Source organism: Geospiza fortis, unplaced genomic scaffold, assembly GCF_000277835.1.
Source record: "Geospiza fortis unplaced genomic scaffold, GeoFor_1.0 scaffold382, whole genome shotgun sequence".
In the NCBI taxonomy this organism is placed as follows: domain Eukaryota; kingdom Metazoa; phylum Chordata; class Aves; order Passeriformes; family Thraupidae; genus Geospiza; species Geospiza fortis.
Genome location: NW_005054583.1, coordinates 286644 through 301923, shown reverse-complemented (window position 1 = coordinate 301923; position 15280 = coordinate 286644). Strand labels below are relative to the sequence as shown.

General features: G+C 39.3%; 1 protein-coding gene across 1 annotated transcript in view; it reads left to right on the top strand.

Moving 5' to 3' along the window:
* The window catches only part of FAM135B (family with sequence similarity 135 member B), a 193706-nt gene that overhangs the window by 84947 nt on the left and 93479 nt on the right, over window positions 1-15280 (top strand). The window contains exon 3 of the mRNA XM_005429890.2: window positions 6275-6354. Coding sequence (XP_005429947.1) covers window positions 6275-6354 — 80 coding nt within the window. The remainder of the gene's footprint in view (window positions 1-6274; window positions 6355-15280) is intronic.

Genomic DNA, 15280 nt, shown 5'->3' with positions numbered 1-15280 from the left:
GCTTCTGGAAGAAGCTCTTTTGATTTTTTTTTACACAGTTTTGCTCCTTTGCCAGCTGCAGTTTTTACGTCTAAACCGGATTTATTAATGGACAGTTTATATGTGTTTGTTCTTGTGCCAATGCTGTACTTTCTTGTACCTCAGTTTTCTTTCTTCCTGATTATTTTCCTCCTAATATATTTATAGATGGAGAGGGGATCTGATTGCTCTGTTTTGCTGAGTTAAGTGTACCAAGTTCCTTTAGTTCTTAAAATCAGCTTGCTGTTTCCTGATCTTTCTTTCACAGTGCCTGTACCACATTATCTGGCAATTTTCCATGCTCTCCCTACTTTACTGAAGTCTAAATAAGTTTTTCTGTACTGCTCTTCCATTTAAAAAGGGAAAAAAACAAAAAAAAAAAAAACCACCACAAACCAGATGTTTACTCAAAAAGAGGTACTGCCTAGCCTAACTCTAATGAGCCAGACTCAGCCTAATTGAAGTAAAACAGGAATTGTGCTGCAGTTTCTCATTTATTCCCTAATTATTCTTTTCCTTAAATCTACTGTAAAGCCTTATGTATTTCTGGGGCCACACTCAGGGAGCCAGGTGGTGTCCATTCCACTCCCTTTGCAAAATATCTGTTCAGCTTCTGCTCTTTGCCAGCCCTTCTGTAACTTTATGGATTTATTGTATTTGCTGTAAGTCTGTATTACCAAGTGTCAAATTCACATGCCACTTCTACCAAGGCTCTCTGAGAAAAATAGCTTGTTATTTTTGGAGGCAATATCTCATTTATCGTTACTGTCAGCTCCATATCACTATCAGGCAGTGCTTTCCTACACATTTGTGGTGGAGGATCTCCTGTAAATATTTTGGTGGCCTTTGCAATGTCTCAGTCTGATTCTCCAGTTTTAAGCATAGATTTTGATCTCCACATCATGTTCTGTTCTTTGTATTTTTTTAATGTTCATGCTTCACATGATTTTGGAGAGGGTTGTTCAGCTGAGAAGAGGTGAAGTTGTCTGTAGGATTTCCCCCCAAGCCTGAAGTTCAAAGACAGCTTCTTACACTGAGGGAGGAGCCATGTCCCTGGAATTGCCTTCACTCAAGCAGCATCCAACCCTCAGGGCTCTGCTGCTGCAGGTCCACACATTGAATGTTCCTGTCAGGTGAGAACAGATTATGCAGACTCTAGGAGAGCTCAGGAGACAAAACTGATTACTCTTTACCTTGAGAGGATTGGAAGAGTCTGGTGAGCATGACCAGACTATGAGGCTACTCCTTGATAAGAGCATTTAGAGACAGCTGGAGACGGTTCACTTTGTTTTGAGGAAAACAAGGCACACTGCATGGTCAGGGGTACTTGTTGCTTCTCAGCATGATTTATGCCATTTATAGCTCAGAGTTCCTCACTGGAACTGATGAGTGGTCTTAGTACCCCAAAAAACCCTTTTCCTTCTGCCATCCTGTTAGAATCATAGAATGGTTTGAGTTGGAAGGGACCTTAAGATCATCTTGCTCCAACCCCTTGCCAGGGCATAAACCTCTTCCACTATCTCCGGTTGCTCAGGACCACATCCAGCCTGGCCTTGAACATTTCAAGGGATGGGGCAGCCCCAGCTTCTCTGGGCAATCTGTGCCAGAGCCTCACCACCCCCTGAGTAAAGAATTTATTCCTAATATCTGACTGAAATATATTCTGTTCAAGTTTGAAGCCATTCCTCCTTGTCCTGTCCCTTAGCAGGGACTGAGGACAGTACTCAGTGACCCAAGAGTGTGGGTTTTTGTGGAGGCACTGAAAAAATGTTTTATTTATGCTCAAAATAACATGGCTTCATTTTATATGTTGGTCTCAGCATCACTCAGACTGGTAAAACAAAGAGGTGTGGCACAGTGGGATGGGGAAGTGGAGATGTGTATTTGTGTTTGCTGCTGGAGAAATTGTGTGGGACTCTGCATCTTGCAGTGTATTTTATAAAATATTTGATTTCCTGTGTTTTGATCAGGACACCCCTCCTCACAATGCACAAGCTATTATGAGTAACATCCAGCTTCACAGTGTGGGAGCAAGAACCCTCATATTTTTGGTTTCTCTTGGTTATAAAGTCACTGTTTGGCAATTCCTCCCTGCTTACAAAGGCTTAGAGAAAGCTCTGAGGAGGAATGGATAATGTTTGCTTGTTTAATGATTTAAATATTGATATGTGGCTGAAAAATGGGAAAAAGAACCCCAACCCAACAACCAGCAAGAACACAACAGGTACTGGGTTTTATTATGTTTCCTGTATGGAGGTTGCTTATTTTAATTGGACAATAAGCATTCTTGTGAGACTCAAATAAGGATGTCCTTGGGTTTTTCTGACCACCCAAGGTGAAGCTGTTCTTTCTTTATATACTGCTTGTGATATTTATCTCTGATATTTACCTCCTCTGGAGCTGTTAACATCTTGCATGAAACTCTCACTGAAAATATTTTCAGGAAAAGTATTATTTGTTTGTTTTTTGTTTTTTTTTAAGAATAAACTGATAAGCTGTGAGCACTAATATTTCTCTGTAATTTGTAATTCAATCTAACACTTTGAGCCTTTAACATTTTCAGTGCCATGTGTGTTCTTTACCATGAATATCCCTGAGGTGTTGGGGCGATCTGAGGTGCTCTACATCTCTGTCCTCTGCCATTAATCCAACTGAGCACCTTGAGGTACAAACTTTTGCAATGCACTCATATGGACAACTGAACCAACAAAAGGACATTTATAAGCCTCTTTTGTCTTTTGACTAAAGACCATTCTCCAAAGTCTTTCTTTAGGAAGGATCTATCTAATTCCATGATTATTTATACCAGAACTCCTTTATGCCATTGCATTATGAAGGCCAGACTTTTTGGCATTAGGTGCCAAACAATCTGCAATAAATCATTTATTAATAATTGTTTATTGTGATTCTTTTTTTAAGAACTAAAACATGCCTGGTCTCCTAAAGAATATGAGTTACACTTTTGGCTGCAATCCTCAATAGTGCAGAACTTGCTAGTCTCTGGATTCTCTTTATATCTGGGCCTTCAGTCTCAGAGTTTGACCTTAGTCTGAGAGTTCCTTAGGTTTCTATGAATTTTCTATGGATTTTTCACTTTGACCATTCAGTTTGGTGGGAACACAGGAAGACTGCTACTTGTGACCCCTACAACATCTCTGTCATCCAAATGAATTTACCAGAATTTAGGGGATTAATAGGGAAAGGTTTAAATAAGATGAAGACCTATTTCTTTTATGTCCTTGCACCTAGTCCATTTGGCAAAGGACATAATGAATGTTGGAACTAACCTTGCTATGAAGTCACCAGTAGTGAGATATCTTCATGTGGTTTTGATATCCAAGGCAGAATTGCCTGGGAAATGAGGAAATAAATGTCTGCCCAGCATCCTCCAGGAGCTGAATGTCTCTAAGTCTGCTGAGAGATTTGGCTGCATGGCCATCATTGCCCAGAAAGGTTTTGGATGCTGGAAGTGTTCAGGGACAGGTTGGATGGCACTCTGAGGAACCTGCCCATGTCAGGGGGTGAATGAGATGGGCTTTAAGGTCCCTTCCAAAACCGTTCCATGATTCTGTGATTCCATTGTTTGAAAATGTCACCCTAGGCACCTCTGCAAAATCTCCCCAGCTTTAGGCGGCTTAATCAGAAGCACTAGGAAAGCCATTGGACATCAGTTTCCTACTGGAAATTTAGGGCTGCTGGGATGTTTCTGAACCTGAGACACACAATGAGGGAAGGGTGACATTCCCGTGGTGTGGCAGGAGATATTCCCTGGAGGAACTACAACCTCTGGAAGCATCTGCACTGGATCAGGGAATGTGTGAAGAGGAGGGAGCAGCTGAAGGTTGCCTTTATGGACTGACACTAACTCCCATCCCCATCCCCTGAGCTGCTTGGGAGGAGAGGAGTATAAAAGAATGAAGCCAAGCCTAGGAGAAGGGAGTGGGCTGGAGAGAGGTTTTATTTTAATGTCTGGGCTTGTTTCTTACTCTACCTAATTGTGAATGAATTAAATTAATTTCCCAGAAGTTGAATCAATTTTGCCAGTGGCAATAACTGGTAAGCAATCTCCTTGTCTTTATCCCATCCTATTTTTCAGCCTATTTTCTCCTGCTGCTCTGTTGATGAGGGGGAGGGACAGCTCATGTGGTTAGCAATTTGGCTGTTAGCCAAGGATAACCCACCACAATTCTGAACAGCAAAAATTCTAAAAAGAAGTGGCCAGACAGTTATAGAATATTATTCTTTGGAGCTGATGTAGTGGAATGGGCACATGGTAAATCGTAAATATCTGCATATGAAGGAGTGTGTAATACACTAATGTGTAATATCACTTTAATACCCTGTTACTGGTATTTGGAAGTTATTAGGTGTTGTGAGCAGTCTACACAGAGTATTTTTGTCAGTAAAAAAATTGTATTGCATAAAACCATAATGAAAATTCAAAGGGTCTTAAGGCATAAGTCTTATACTTGCTTTAGAAAAAATCAGGATCAATACCATCAATTAAAAATTTCTGCATAGTGCAAGAGCAGCATAATGGAGAGAAAGATCACGTAGCTTAGATTTGATTGCTATTATGTTTAACTGAACACTGTGTGTATTTAGACTATGATCTGCTTTTATTTTCTTTTCTGAAAACTAGCATGTAAACAGAGAGTTTTCATGCCCAAGCTCTTGACTGAAACAGATACCTAGAAATGTCAAAGGTTGTGCTGGAATTAGATCCCAGATGGGAAGGAGCTGCCAGCTGAAGCAGGTAGAGTAACATGAGCTTTCAGCTGTGAAGGACATGGAACATTTACCTCTGGAGTGGTGCTTCTTTAGTTTAGTTTAGTTTAGTTTTTTTTGTTTTCTCCCCATCAAACTCCTTTCTTCAGCTTTTAACCTCAGAAAGACAGATCTAGGTCATTCACTAGTACACACTTTGGAAAGATTTTATTGGTAAGTGTAGCCTGAGATGTTCATACAGGAGTTCACAGATAACTTGGTGTTTTCATAAAGTTACAGAATGGTTCAGGTTGGAAAAGGCTTGCATTTAGAGGCTGGGACAAAAATCAGGCCAAAACTATCTGTAAGTACCAGTGGGTTAAAAAAGTTTATAAATAAAGAGACCAAAGGAGGGAAAATCCAGAGAAAGGGAGACTTTTGTAACACCAACATATGGTGCTAGAGCTGGTTGGTGGGAGGTCTGCAAAGAGGTGGAGGTATACTGAGCTACAATATCCTGGACTGGGTACTGTACTGAACACTGCCCCATATTCCTCATCCATGGAAGTGGTGGTGAAGGAAGACTAGGATGAATTTTTCCTTCTGTTTAGACTGAGCTCATGTTCTGGGGACTGAAACAGGCTCCCCAGGGAAGTGGTCCCAGCACCAAACCTGCCAGAGTTCAAGAAGTGTTTGGACAATTTTCTCAGACACATGGAAGGATTTTTTGGGGTGTTCTGTGAAGAAATTGGCCTTGATGATCCTTATGGGTCTCTTCCAATGCAGGGTATTCTATGATTCTATGTGTAACTTAGACCTATAAAAACTAGAAACTATGTGAAATTACTGATGTTTTCTTTTTCTGTCTTCCTTCACCTAACACAGGGATGCCCTATCAACCAGAATACAACTGGTTTAGATGTGATTAACAGAATCACAGAATGGCAGGGACCCCAGTGGGCCATCTGATCCAACCTCCCTGCTCATGCAGGGTCACCCCAGAGCACAGGATTGTGTCCAGACAGTTCTGGAATATCTTCAGTGAGGGAGACTCCACACCTTCTCTGGGCAAATGATTAATGCTAACATTTTTCTGATAGGGTAGACTCACCATGGAACAGCAGAGTTATAACTATTATGCATAATATTCCTAGATGTCTTTCCCTCAAAGTTTTTTTGTTGTTTGTTTGGGGTTTTTGTTTTGTTTTGTATTAGATTGTTGTCACTCCTCTTGTCACTCTGATATTGGGGCATTTTATCATAGAAGTTTCTCTAAGTCTCCTTTTCCTACAGGAGGCCAAGTGCTTTTCACAATCTTTCATTATTCACACATCAGGCCGTTGTTTCCACTCTGTCTGGTGTAAAATAGAAAGGCCCAGATCAAACCCACTTGAATTAAAGCTAAAAAGCAGAAGAAAAGATCCTGAACATGCCTGTTCTCTTGAGCCATTTTGGGTGCAGATGCCCAGGATGTGCTGTCACAGAATTTCAGGCTGGATCAAGAAGTCACTTCTCTAGCAGAGTATAACTTTTCATCCTTTCTCTCCAGGTATTACCAGATAAGAGCTGGACTGAAGATCCCATCCAGGATCCCCCACAGGCTGTTTGCTACCATTGCAGGACAGACAGGTAAGCAGGTCCCAGAGGAATGTGACATGGCTGCAGGTGGGGGAGGATGGAGAAGGAGACCGTGTGGAACAGGTGAGCCTGGATTGAGATCCAAACCTGGTTTTTCCCTAATGATAAGTAGTTGTTCATCTCTGTTTAGGTGAGGGTTTGTGTGTGGTATTGGGCTTGTGTCTGCCAGAAAAGCAGAGGAAATTCTCACAATCTGATCTGAAAGCATGTCTCTTCTATGTGGTTCCTTGCTGACAATTTTCCAGTTTACTATTATTTTACATCTTTATAGTTCTATTTCTTTTTTCTAATAAATAAAAAAGTATTGTTCAATTTGGAAGTCTGGTTCAATTAAAATGCAAAATTATTAGACAGATATTATAAAACACAAATAATTATACCAAAATCTGAGAAAATCACCTAAAAAAAAAAAAGAAATCCCAAACTCAAAAGCTGACTAAAGAAATTTTCTTGGAAAATCATTGAATATATAAACAATTTAGTCTAGTTTTGGAAAAACATTTTGTGAAAAATCCTCATGGAAAAAAAGTATTATTTTACTACATATTGCACTGTAATTTGCCCTTAGCATATCCAGAATCCCCTGGAGTTCCTTAGATTTCTGGAAATGTCCTCAAATTACAGCAGTTTCTGGCATAAGTAATCTTAAACTAATGAAATGACCTCCTGTGAAGACAGCTAGAACTTTACTTTCTTGGGGCAAAAACCAGTCAATAACAAAAAAATTAAAAAGCCAAACGACTCCTGTTTAGAATAAACTATGTTTTATATTTACTTTTTTTACAAAATAGTATTTTCTTCTCCCTCATACATCTTCAGTCTCGAGAAAATAGTGAAGATTCTTTCACTTCTTCTGGAAACAATTCACGTAGACACATGGGCAGGGGAGAGGCAAGGCTGGCAGTGCAGTTACAGGATTAGCACTTGACTTTCATGGTGCTAATGCAATCCAGACTGGGCTCTAATAGCTTTATAGGGCTAACATCAAGACAAGGGATATTTAAGCCATTAAGGCTTTGAACAGTTTCTCCTTGGCTATCTTTGCAAGTACTTCCTAATTGATTTCATAGATCTGCAAGAGAGCATTATTTAATGGGACTGAACTTAAAGGTACACAGGCCATAATGTGGGGTTTTTTTCATGCCACTGATCTCTCTCAGTATGTGGATAACTGGAATAGGGCTAATTAAGTTTCTGTGCATGTTTCAATAAGACACTCCTATTAAAATCACATTACAGCAAAACATGGGAGATATAAAATAGTGAATAAACTCCTACCTCACCAGCAAGAATGACTATAACATAAGTGGAATTCATGAGCTCAGTTTAAAGGAAGTATTTTTAATCTTTCCCTTATCAGGTTTGTAGGATCTGTGAAAACTGAGAATATATTTTGGAAATGATTATGTAAATTCATAAAGTAAAATCTGTGAATTTATGCAGTAATAAAATATATAAAATATGTAAGCATAAAAAATAAATAGGTGGCAGTATTTATCTTCCGAGGCACATGGCTTTTTATTTTTATTAAATGTACAGGATTTACAATAAAACCTTGGGAACTGACAGCATTAGCAATGTTTGCTTCCCACTAGATGTTTTCAGCAACAGAGGCAAACCCCCCCATAGGTTACAATAATTCAGCAGAGGGAAAGCTGCAGTCTGTGCTAGGCAGTCCCTTGGTGGTGACCAACCAAATGTGAGCAGAAAGAATTCCAGAATTCCATCCGTGGGACTTAGAGGTCGTGCAGGAAGCCTTGGTGACCTACCACGTGGTCCACAGTTTATCCATATCCTATGTAAAATTTAGGAAGAGAGGGGGCTGTGTGGCTCAGTCAAATCACAGGAGAGCTGTGGTGGAGCCCAGGAGCCACTGTGGTGTGGTCACTCACATCCTCATACTGACAATTAGCTCGTGCTGAGTCAGGGTGCATGAGCAGGAATATGCTGTGAACATAAATACATTTGTAATATATTTATGCATTTGTAATTTGTAATGAAATGTATATTTAATTCATACTCCTAAGCATTTTTAGCAAGGTGTGTTTCCCTAAAGACAAGACTAGACTGGTGGCTGGGGATTTTCACAGAATCATGCAATCATAAAATCTCTAAAAGACCTCCAAGATCAAGTCCAACCTTTGGGCTGAACATTGCCTTGCCCACTAAATCATACAGTGGAGTGACACTTCTGCTTGTTTTCTGAACACTTCCAGGGATGGTGACTCGGGAGCTTGTTCCAATGCTTACCCACTCTTTCAGGGAAGACATTTTTTTCCTTATATTCAACCTGAAACTCCCCTGACTCACCTTGAGGTAATTTCCCTTTGTCCTATCACAAGCTGTCTGGGAGAAGAGACTGACCCCCTCCTCCTTTCAGGTTGTTGTAGAGAATGATAAGGTTTCCCCTGAGTCTTCTTTTCTCCAGACCAAACCACTCCAGCTCCCTCATCTGCTCCTCACAGGATTTAGGTGCCAGATTATGCTCCTCATTTCTGAGCAATGAAAAGGAGAGAGGGAACAAGGCTTGTTGTGCACAAGTTGCTGTCATGCAGATTTCATACCCCCACGAAATTCAGCTTTCTGTCTTTTAATAGATACCATGACTGAAGACTGCTTTGGGCTTGTGAAGAAATTATGCTCTCTGCTCATTCATGTACAGCTCATAACAGCACAAACTCCATTGCCCTCAGCATCCCTCCTACAGGGCTGACTTAATGCAGACATAGCCTGAATTTAAACCCTAGAAATGCCTTTCTGAGTGGATTTGTGGGGCTCTGGCCCCTGGTGCTCTTCAGCATCGTGGCTTGTTAATGTCACCATGTGATGGTGTCTGCCTGCAGCAGGCAGTGGGCTGAGCCTGTGGGACCTAAGCATGAACAGCCAGAGGAGCAGGGAAGTGAAGATGCCATCTCACAGTTATAATTTGTATAATTAGCTCCTTGGCTCCGTTGTCTTGTGACCCACTAAGTGTCTACCATAAGATTTTAAGCCACTGTATAAATTTTGGGGCAAGGATTCATAGAAGTAGTGAACATACAGTCATTCATTGGTTTCCAGGTTGCAGGCACAAGCTGAAAAACTGCAGGAGCTTTTCTTAAAAACATGTATTTAAAGCATCTTTTTTTGCTCATTCGAAAGAGCAATGCTCAGAAACAGCTAGGATTAGTTGTTTTATCTTGATGTTCTGCACTGTATGAAAGAGGGAAAAATGGAGACCAGAAAGGTACAGAAGAGGACAAGTTAAAGAACATGGTATGCATGGGATAAATCTTGGCAGCATTAATGCCAACAGAGCCTTAGAGGATGAATTACAGCATTGAAAATGCCTGATAAACCAAATCTCAGAAAGAATATAAATCTCCATCTCTTCTGCAGTGTTTTGCAGTAGTCTACACACCACTTGAGTGCATTATAATTTTGAAACAGAATTATTCTTATAAGTGAAAGCTGCAATTGGCTTTTTCGGTAAGTTTTCAACCCACTATGCCTCACTCCCATGTACTGCAACCAGCAATACTCGTTTGCTTCCAGCTTGCCTACTTGTTTACCTTACAGGCCAGGGAAATTGTTTTGCTGGGTGAACATTAAGAAAAAAAGTTCTTTTGCATGGCATATAACTAAAGAAATTACTCAGGACTTTGATTTGTGTCCTGATCTCCTTTTTTTTTCCATCAAGAATTACCACTTTGCCAATTCTCAATACTCCAAACAGGCAAATATTTTTGAAAACTTGACCTGAAAATGTAATTACAAGTAATACAAAGTGAGAAAAATTATCACTGGCTATGCCAATCTTTGTTGGACTGTAGAAGTCTTCCATCTAATTTTAGTCAATTAAATTGTGTTATTGTTTGAAAGTGCAGAAAGCCAAGGACAGCCAAGAAATTAGATTCTACCTTCATTTATTGTCATAAAAGGCAGGGAGATAAGATACAATGTTTCTTCCAGACAAGTCAAGAAAAAGCAGCTGCGATTGCCATTACACATTGACTCTTTTTATTGGTGATGTAAAATTGTGTACTCACAATTTTATGCTTTTTCATAAAATGAAATGCCTGACTTTAGGTGACAAGAAGAAGCACAATTTCAATTGTGGCATGCAAAGAAAAAAAAAAGTAAGAGCATCAGAAAATCATGGAATCATAGAATAATTTAGGTTAGAAAAGGTCTCTTGCGTCCCACCATTGCCCTAACACATTAAACTCCACCACTAGCCCACGTCCCTAAAACAAAGAACATTGCTATAGACTCTGTCTGAACTATACAAGTTCATGATAATCCACACTGAATTCCTCTTCCTATAAATTAAATGATTTAATTAAATCTGTGGCTACCTTTCACCTAAGACATAATTTGAAAGGTTATTTGCATTTCTGATATGTTCCATAATTAACTGTTTGTGCCTGTTTTTAATAAACAAGCAGTGATCTTAATTTCTTCATTAATGTTTGACTATCTCAGAGCAATTCCCAGTGAAGGAATTCTGCTTTGATTATTAAAGAGAAACTTTTTATTGTAAATGGCTTCTTAATGCAGTCAAAACAAACAGTTGCAGTTAGTTGCTCATTAGAGCAAGGAGAAACAGCACCATGACTTGTGGAACAGTATGAAATTGCAGTCATTATTTTCAATAACTTCTTGAAAGGTAATTTCTTCCTCCATTAAGTGAAGGTAAGGTTACTGTTTTTGAAGTATAAAGAAAAGGGGTAGAAATTTATGCTTTAGCAAACAAATGAGTTTATTTTCAAAGCTTATTAAAAGTAATCTGGAAATAAATAGGGATTTCCTATATAAAATAAAGCATACCTGTTAAATACAAACTATATCCAGAGCACACTTCACTGTGAGAAAAGGTGTTTTGGGGATGAGTTGTCTTAGGAAACTTCAGCTGTGAGGCCATAAGAGATGAGCCCATCCCTGGAAGCATTCAAGACCAGATTGGATGGGGCCCATGGTCTAGTGGAAGCTGTCCTTGACCATGGCAGGGGAGTTGGATTGAGATGATCTTTAAGGTGCCTTCCAACCCAAATCATTCTGTAATTCTACAATCAGACATTTTAAGACTTGTTAATTCGCAATCTAAAGAGAAGTAATTCCATTATATTCCAAGAGAAAAGGAGAAAGAAACAGAGAAAAAATAATGAAAAGGAGCAAAGAGAAGATCTTTCTGACTGATGTGATACTTCTGTGTGCATGTCTCAGTCATCCTCCAGTCAAGGCCTTTCATAAATGCCTCAAAGGATGAAAGCTGAAAAGTCTTTTGGCTACAAGAATTTCCATTGCAGACCTTCATCTAAGCTGGAAATGCTCAATTCCCCCCTCCAGAAGCTGGGTCAGATCACTCAGATGGGAATGGAGTAGGTCCCACAGTCCTGGAGATGCTGAACAGCATCCCAACCCAAAATTGAGACCTGGTCAATGGAGAAAGCCAAAGCCAAGAAGGGTCTGCCAGCACCAACACAGGCCACAAGTCTATTCCCCTGGCTAATGAGTCTGAAACACAAAACTTCAACAGCAGTGAAGGCCTGGCTGGAAGAGAATCCAGCTGTTTCTATATAGAGAGCCAACACAGCATTTCTGGTGCTTGCGGCCAAGGGTGAACTTCACCTTTGGGGTTAAATCAGCCATTCAGCAGTTTCAGACCTACCACTCCAGTGTGAGCTGGCCTTCACAGAGCTCTCTTCTCTTCCAGGTTCACCTACATATCTTCACTTTCCCCACACAGTGATTCTCCCTGCCTTCACTCTGATGTAAATTTCAGTTTTGGGATTCCTTTAAAATCCATCACTGCTCTAAACACTGGTGAGGCACACCAGTTCATTAGGCAAATTGCACCCAGATAACAGTTGTGTTGTTTTCTGCATTGATGAAAAACTATGTGCTATTGTAATGTCCCATAATTTACTCAGAGATTTTTGCCACCTGAATTAATATTTGGAATAAATATATGGAGTGGCAACTACAGAATTATATAAACACAGTGAATGAGTATTTGCTCACACAAGTTTCTGAAGAACAGAATTCTTTTCAGATATGAATTTTCTAACTAAATGAGGCTCTTAAGGAACTAGCAATGAGTTTAGAAACAGAAATAAACACTACAAAAGAAAAAAAAAGATGCTGTTTGTTTTAACAAAGCATTAAGCATTTAAGAAAGAAAACTTTCTGCTGATCCCAAGCAGTTCAGTTATTCCATTATCTCAAATTTCAGCATCTCTGAGAAATGAACCTTGGTTTATAGAACAAATCAGTGATAAGAGACTGTATTTATGTTAGGATCCTTCGTACAAGGAAATTAATAGGACATCTTGTTTCTTATCATCACTGAATCTATGCATGGGCAGAGAGGTAGCTTTATATAATTCTTTCCATGAGGCTAATTCAAAATGTCAAAAGGCAAGGTTAAGATAAAGGATTCCTCTCAGAAATGTGCAGCTTTAATCAAAAGTCACACAGAGGGAGAAAACATCCTGAACTTTTTGATCAAGCAATTTTAAAATTATGGTGTCTCCTTTAGAAATATAACATCTCCATTTATTCTAAATATAAATATGCTAAACATAATATTTCAAAATTAAAACAAGTCTCTTCAAACATTTAAATATGAAAATGATTATACATTGAATGAGTTCATGCCTGAAAAATGTTGTCTTTGCACTTTACAAGTAGGCTTATTTTAGCCCTGGAGGGTCTGCATGAGTGTTCCTCTGCCAAAGAAGCTTCAGCAACTGGGTTTTCAAACTTCCTTAAAGCCAGATTTGCAACTCAGTACATGAGGATAAATGTGTCATGTTCAACCCTGGTTTGTTGATTTCAGAGCCTAAATTTTCAGAAGTCACTAACCAGTATCAGTTCAGTCTTTATTTATTTTTTGTTCAGCCTGGAACATGCCAGTTTCAATAGAAAGGTACTTTAAACTGGGATGTCAAAATGGCAAACTAAATAACAAATCACAGCTTAAAGTCTGCAATAAGCTCTGATATTTCCTGTTCACTGACTGCCAAAAAGGTGACAAAAATGGACAGCTTGTAACAAATTATGAAAATCTTGACAATCAACTGTTACAAACCAACATATACAATTCTTATCTATATCACAGGAGAAAACCCCACAAAATGTACCCAGAATTCTATTCAGGAGACAACCCTGTTTTATTAACAAAGCTCCTTGAAGTCTGTCATCAGAACCACAACCAGGATTTGTCCTAGTGGTTCATGGAGCTGTAAATTCTTGTGAACTTCAAGTACCTAGAATCTTGGTGCAGCAGATTTAGTCCTTAGATTGAAGAGCAGATAAATTGTCATTCTGGAGACATGACAGATAGAATTGAAAGTTTGTCCTGCATCACTTGAAGTCAGTGTGAACTTGGAGCAGTATCACATGTAACTGGCAGCTCTAATAACCTCAGATTTCCTTGAGGAAGGATGTATCAGAGGGCCTATGACACACTGAACAAAGTGTTTTCTAGTGTTTCTAGAAAACACTAGAAAATTCTGCAGAAGATGCTCCTGTGCTGGATTTATGTTAGCTAAGAAATAGGTAAATAGCACAACTGAGTGTTTTCATAGTATTTTCATTTAGTTTGGAGAAGACCCAAGTCCACCACTAAATCATGTCCCCCAGAGCCACATCCAGATATCTTTTAAATACCTCCAGGGGTGATGACTCAACCACTTCCCTGGACAGCCTCCTCTAGTGCTTGACAGCCCTTTTTGTGAAGAAATTTCTCCTAATATCCAATCTGAACACCCCCTAGCTCAACTTGAAGCCATTCCCTTTGTGCTATCACTTGTTACCTGGGAGAAAAGAGGAACTCCCACCTCACTACTTCATACAATTGAGGTTCATGCATAAAGCCTGAAGAGAGCCCATTGTGGAGCCTTCCTACCCTCCATCAGACCAACACCTGCCCAGCTTGGTGTCATCTACTCTTTTTTGCCATCATCTTTCTGTTTTTCTAAAAGCTGCTTTTTACTTATTTTAGTTAGTTAAACTCCTACAAGAAAGGGATAGGCATCTTTGTTGAAGGCTGTGAATCACCAATTAAGGGATGACCTATGGATCTAAAATGTAGAGGAAAGTGAGGGATTATATGAAGGAGCATGCAGCATGTTTAGAGCCAGTTGTTAGAGGGGTTCTCCAGTAATAAAATAATTTAGCATGATTACATTCTCATTTATCTCCACCTCTTCATGTCTTACTTTCATATTTAGCAGGTAGTTCTGCAATAAAGAATTTGGTACACCACCAAGGTGATAAATATAAAGTGTCAGCATCATCTGAAATGAAAGCCTTTGGGGGTCTAGTAGTAATGAAATTGTTATGGTTTCAGGATGGAGCAACTGTATTTTTGTATGGGGACTACAAGTATTTGAAAGATTTTATTAAAAAAAAATTATGGATGGTGGATTATGTCCCAGTGTTCTGCTTGGGAAATCATCTCAGATCACAGACATTGCAGGGAGTGATGGTTCCTTGAAAATACAGGTGGTCAGGATTTCCTAGTGACTATGTGATGGAGAACATCTTAAAAATTAGGATTTAAGTATCCTGAGATCTATAGATGACAGTTAGATGTCAGTTTAAATAACAGTTGTTAAGTAAAAAGTCAATATTCATTCATTACAACATATCTATATATACCCTTACCAGCTAGAGGCAATAACGGTTCTTCCCTGGGGAGGATGTATTTCATGATTTATAAATTATCTTTCTAGCAAACCTTATTTCACCAAACTTTCTATACCAGCAGGAAACAGTTGTCCTGTAATGATATGTTAGGCTATTTTTGCAGGACAGGCAGTAAATCATCTGTAACCTGAGTTATGATGCAAGATGGAAGAAGCCTTGGAAATCTGTGGCTAAGGGTAAAAATAATTTTATCTAAGTGCTGAAATCTGTGCTGTGGGTGTCT